At 42.9% G+C, this 6,429-nt stretch overlaps 1 protein-coding gene across 1 annotated transcript; it reads left to right on the top strand.

Annotated features, from left to right (window-relative positions):
• Window positions 1-156: 156 nt before the first annotated feature.
• Window positions 157-633, top strand: LOC138889938 (uncharacterized). The gene has a single exon (XM_070173285.1). The coding sequence runs from the start codon at window positions 157-159 to the stop codon at window positions 631-633; it is 477 nt and encodes a 158-aa protein (XP_070029386.1).
• Window positions 634-6,429: the final 5,796 nt, after the last annotated feature.

Here is a 6,429-nt window from a genome sequence, read left to right on the forward strand (position 1 = left end):
CTTCTATTGCAAGAGTTTGATCTAGAGATACAAGACCGCAAAAGTAGTGAAAATTAAGTGGCGAACCACTTGTCTTGATTGGAGGAGGAGGGGAGGCAACATGATGGCCTAGAGATCAATGATTCCTTCCTTGGCGAGCAACTTCTAGCTATTTCAATGACCGGGATGCCATGGTTCGCCGACTTAGCAAATTATCTTATGAGTGGCATTGTACAAAATGAGTTCTCTTTAAACCAAAGAAAGAAGCTCAAAAAGGATTACCTTGACTATTATTGGGATGAACCATATCTTTTCAGGATTTTTACCAATGATGTGGTTCGACGATGTGTGCCGGATGAAGAACAAGTGGAAATTCTTGAGGCTTGCCACTCTTCACCGTATGGTGGTCACCATGGTGGAGCTAGAATAGAAACAAAAGTGTTGAGTTATGGATTCTATTGGCCTACTCTCTATAAGGACGCTAGTGATCTAGTCAATCACTGTGATGAATGTCAAAGGGCTGGTGGGATTTCTAAGAAGAATGAGATGCCCCCCACCACCATCTTGGAGATTGACATTTTTGATGTGTGGGATATTGATTTCATAGGTCCGTTTGAGAGTGATCGCTGCCTACTCTGCACCACTAAAAAGTAGCGAGAGAGGGTCGCAATAGCTTTTACCCAATTTTGGGTCGGGATCGATTTCCACTGAGAGCTAGAAAGGGAGTTGAGTATCTATTTAGGTTGGGATTGCGTATTGGTTCCAAATTGCACTTCTATTCATTTTTGGGTTTTCTTTTATAATTCTACTATTATCAAACTACAAATTATAATTGTAACTAGATTAAGCTAAGAGTAAAATGCTACAAGTTGTTCAAATATTCTAAAAGGCAGTAGGGGAGTAACTTTCACCTAGGTGGCCAATTGACGGGTAATTGCGTCTAAGACACGATTGAAATGATTGGGGAATATGTTATAACCATTGCTCGATCTTACCCACTCTAACACCTCTCGGCAGAAAGAATGATTTTGCCCAATTGACTTTCTCAAGACCAATTGGGTATGCATATTTGCTCAAGCAACTAGGGTTCAAGTCGGGTATTACTCTCTCGAGGTTTAACCCTTCAATTGGGACTATCAATTCTCTTGAGTCCATCCCAATTCCTTGTTGGATCAATTTCGGAGACTTAGGCTCTCTTTCTTAAGAAGAGCCCAAGTTAACTTAGCACCAACTAGTGTTTGCAACCACTAATTCAGTAATTAAAACATGAAATTGACCCAAATAGCAAACACCCATAGTCAATCTAGCCCTAAATTGCAACACCCATCAATTACCCACATTAGGGTTGAGCCACAACCCTAGCTAATGTGTGTAGCTACTCATGTTTGAAGAGAAAAATAGAGAAATAGACGAAGATGAATACATATTAATTAATTGCTAAGCTAAATACAAAGATTTAATGTTAAAAGTTAAGTAAAAATGCCCAAAATGGCTACAAGATACGTTCCCACAAGTGCAGCAACTATTCTAAAATGTCTGATGCCCTAAAAATGGAAAAAGATTCTATTTATAACTAAGCTAGAAAAACTAGACAAAAATGCCCTTGCGGGGTCAGTGCGGACCGCACAAAATGGTGTGCGGCCGAACTAGGCTCTTGAACTTGAAAACTTAGCTCTCTAAACTCAGGCTCCGCGGACCGCACAGAATGGACCGTGGCCGCTGAGGCTTCTAGTACGGTCCACACAAACTGGACCGCGGACTGTACAAGCTAGAAAGCTCCAACTTCACCCTTTCTGAACCTTGGCTCTACGGACTGCACAAAATGGTAGTGCGGCCGTATTGTCTTCAGTGCGAACCGCACAAAATATTCTGCGGCAGCACTACCTCAATGCCTAAAGTACCATATCTCTGAACCTCCCTAGTGCGGACCGCACAAACTGTAGTGCGGCCGCACTAGGCCTGTTTTTCCTGAGTTTGTCTTGTCTTTGGTACTTGTGCAAGTTTCACTCCTTTTGAGCTGTTCTTTGAAATCTTGTCACTTTATTTATTAAACCGCAATCAAGAACAACTTAAGAGCCTTTTGGGACTATTTTGTATGAATTTATAATCAAAGCGTAAGCAAGAAGAAGTATAAAATGCGTCAAAATCCCTAGTTATCAACTCCCCCAAACTTAAGTTTTTGCTTGTCCTCAAGCAAACAAAATAAGACCCACCCCTTAAGGGAAAATCCAAGAAATTTTCATCTGTCCTAAAGCAACCTCACTAGCATCAATTGGGACTAACAATTGCCTTCAATACAAATGAGTCATTAACAATATTTAACCTTTGAAAAGCCATGGATCAAGTGCGACACAAGAGCTTCAAGAGTTGACTCAACACATCAAAAAACTCTCTCAATTACTTTGGTCATTGTGGAACCCAAACTCACACATCCTCAACTCTTCCTAAGCAAAGCTCACCTTTAGAATATTGGAACGCAAAACGAGGCTGATGGAAATTCACTCATCTCTCTCAAGAAAAAGTCACAAGTTCGGCTCTAGGTACCATATGCTTTCCCCTTATGTGAGTATCCACTAATGTAAGCTTCATTCAACTCAAGATCATATAGGGCTTTTGTGGAGGTATTGTGAAGGCTTTTGGTTCAGGGTAGGACATGTTTTGGTCTAAGTAGGTTCCATCTTCCCTTAAGCACTTCATTTGATTCATTTGGCACACTTTCTCTTGACTCTTTGAGTCATTTCACTTCTTTCTAAGGGGTTAGAGAGACATACTGTCACTCTATCTTACGCATTTCAAACCTTTCTCTCCTTTCTCAACTTTCCACACCTTTCATTCTTTGCTTTTTCTTGAATCCTTTTTATTCTTTTTCACTTTGAACATTCTTTTTTTTTTTTTGTCTTTTTGCTTTTCTTTCTTTTTTATTGCCTTTTCTTTTCTTCATTTGTGTGCCCTTTTACCACTTTGTTGCAATTCTCATCTCTCCCCCCAAACTTATACTTTTTCCATGTGTTAAAGGAGAGATCGGGTGCCAAGAGAAGATATCTTTTAGAATGGGTATAGGCTTGTATCATGGTTCTTGAAAAAAAAAGGTCTAAGGCTCAAAAGGGTTAACTAGGGATCATATCATTGGTAGTCTATGGAATTGTTCAAACTATCATTTGGATCAGGGAAAGCCTATAATCATGCATCAAGTCAAAATTCACTTATATTTTTGCCTCAACAAACATTCAGGGCAAGTTCTAGATCAATGGCTCGGGACTTGGACTTGCAATTTAATTACTCACCACACAAGCTAAGGGATTTCTAAAGACATAGAGTCGGGGGCCCACAACGACCTTAGATATGATTTGATCACACAATGGTCCCAAAAAACCACTTGATGATTATCGGTCAACACAAGAGTCTCAAGGTCACGACTTTCACCATCCTAAACATAACAATTTGTTTTTGACCATGAGATCAAAGGCAAATGTGCTAGGCCCAAGTGAAGCTTTGCTTGAGGCACCCTTAACTACTATCTATTAAAAACAAAAAAGAAAAACGAACTCAAACCCTTAAGAAGGTTGTCACGCCATCTATCATTGGAAAGAGCCACCCGGTTCATACAACACTCCACCTTTGGAAAGAACCGTGGCATTAAGAAAACCAAAGGCTTGTTGAAAACGTCTAAAACAAAATAAAAAGCTACGAACATAAAAAAGAAGCTAAAAACGAAAACATTTTGCGGAAAATAGAATGAATATATACAAGAGGGGATTTGAATATACAACGGATGGGATGAATATATACAATGTGATATAACTTTATATACAGACCCAAAATAAAATAAAAGTACAATAAATGTAACTAAATATCAAATTATATACATACCAAAGATGAAAAGTCAAGAAAGCATAAAAATGTATCAATATATATACAGTCATCCATCAAATGAATAGTAGGACCTACCTCCTCAAATGAAAGTTGGCATTGTTCCCAATGCCAACTAGTCTAAATAAGTACCAAAAAAATAGAGAAAAATGATATAGAAAACTCCCTAAGCCCTATCTGTCTGCATAGGATCTTGGGTGGTCCCTGGGTCCTCTGTGTGCTCGGGAACCTCAGACTAGTTTCCGGTGGTATGCTCCTCTACTACTGGGACATGGGCCTGGACCTCGACAGGCTTTGGAAGTGGTACATCTTGTGGCTGACTGGAGGAAGTCTCGGGTGGGTCTGCCAACTGGATGATAGCATAATCAGCTCTAGGAAGCCTCTTCCTCCTCTTCAGAAGCCTCTGTGTCTGCTCCGGCTGTGAGTGAGCTGCTGGCACTGGGTCATCAAGCAACAAGTCTAAAAGCAGTTGGTCTGCCTTCGGTCTATCAACATCTGCCCGCAGCACCTTCACGGACTCCTTGGAGGCCCATGTCTTTTGCAGCTTCTTATGCTCCTTAGCAAGCTCCTTAGGAGCCTTGCTATGTGAATCGACTGCCTTTGAGAGCGCAACCTAAGTATCGAGGATCTTATTTTGGTTGTCAAGTATTTTCTTGAGCGCATCCTATATCGACTATGGCACCTGTGAAGTTGGGGAGAACCGACTGAGCCTCTACAGTGGTAGTCAAAATAGACAACTTGGATGAGGCAGTCTGCATCCAGTTGTTGATACTCAAAAGTGCCTTACTCAGACGGTGGGCAGTAATAGGATGTGCCCAGGTAGATGGGATCTCCGGGCCTGCTGATATAGATGGGCCAGGAGGAATGGCTGAGGATGTGGATTGACCGGGAGGGATATCTGGAGATGTGGAGGTATGCTCAGCAGAAGCCACTACCTTAACCGGCTCCTCGGACTGGCCAGTTGGAGCAGTAGCTGGTACTTTGTAGTTCTTGCTCTTAGGGTTGTCATCCCCCTTTATGATATACCAGGAAAATGGGGCTGTCGCTTTGAGCTTGATGTCATAGGGCCTTTTGTCCACATTCAGGTCCCAGAAGTACATTGTGAGGAAACTTGGGAAAGGATAGTTCCGGTCATGCTCCGCGCCCACAATAGTGATAATCTGGGACATCATATTCCCCATATTTATGGGGTACCCCGCCATAATCGAAGCAACCAATACAACCTGGTGGAGAGAAAGGGTGTTGTCATGAGTGGTAGGGTCCAACTGGGTGCAAACAAAAGTCTCCCATCCCCTCGCTTCAAAGTTAAGGTCCTTCTCAATATTTTGACCCCAGCAGTCAACCAATCGGGGACGGTACCTGGGATTGCCAGGTATTGTGCTAGCCACTGACAGAGCTCCTCACCCATTTCCATCTTCGCCATATACAGACTCTCATCCTCCTCATTGAAGCCCAGATATTCATTTATCGACTTCCCATCAAATAGCACCTTCATGTTTCGAACCTTGGTCACTTTGGAGCCCTTTTTGATGTGGGCTACATTGCAATAAAATTCCATGACCAAGTGTTCGTTGGCGTCCACATAATTATCTATAAAATGCTCCCAACCCACTCTAGTCCTAAACTGTCTCTGCACGTTGGGGTTGTGGGGTAGTAGGTCTCTATCGATAAAGCTCCTCTCCGGAATCAATTTTCTCACCGGCCACCACTCTCGAAACTTAGGGTATGCCACCTCACTCACAAATCTATCCTCCCAAGCTTCGGGCTTCCTAGTTCTAGCTGTGCCTCCTACCTAAGGCTCACCTCCTTCAGCTACCTCCTCATTTCCCTGTACTTCCTCCCCACCTCCTTCTGTACCCTCCCAAACTTAGGTGGAGTATTCCCCACTACTGGCTACTAAGCCCTCAGATGACCCTAAATAAACATCAGTTGGTGCTTGGGCAGTGGGTGATGATGGAGGAATGTCTCTGTGTCTGGCCCTCTCCGGATACGGGATGTATTCCTCTCCGGATACGGGATGTATTCAGGTAGAGAATCCGAAGAGACTTCCCGGGAAGGCTCGTACTTACTCTCTGACATGTCAATGGCTCTGTCATCCACTTTTATGACCTTCCTCATGCTCTTGATGTTTTGCTTAACTTGGGGAGTGAGTTTGACCATTTTCTGTTTTCCACCCCGGGAGGATTCACCTCTGCCGGGTTGTTTCGAGCCTTTTCCTCGTTGTTTAACCATAGCCTGCAGGTACAATCAAGTGAACTCGTTAATATCATTTCAGCAGTTGAAAGCAGTGTTACAAAATGAGTTGTAGATTAGGCATGAAGAATTGTAGACAGTTGTAGAAAACAGCCTAGTACGGATCACACAAAATGGAGTGCGGCCGCACAGGGGTCAGTGCGGACCACACAAAATTGACCACGGTCTACACAAGGGTAGGGTTCAAAATACCCACCCACTGTATCTTGACAGTGCGGACCACGCAAAATGGTAGTGCGGCCGCACAGGGGCCAGTGCGGACCGCACAAAATGTAGTGTGGCTGCACTACCCAAAGTTCAGCTTACCAAAAGTTCTTTAGTGCGGTC

The sequence above is a fragment of the Nicotiana sylvestris genome, chromosome 4 (genome assembly GCF_000393655.2).
Source record: "Nicotiana sylvestris chromosome 4, ASM39365v2, whole genome shotgun sequence".
Classification (NCBI taxonomy): Eukaryota; Viridiplantae; Streptophyta; class Magnoliopsida; order Solanales; family Solanaceae; genus Nicotiana; species Nicotiana sylvestris.

Excerpts from the sequence above, each read along its gene's own strand:
- LOC138889938 (XM_070173285.1), top strand. The coding sequence starts at position 157 with ATGACCGGGATGCCATGGTTCGCCGACTTAGCAAATTATCTTATGAGT.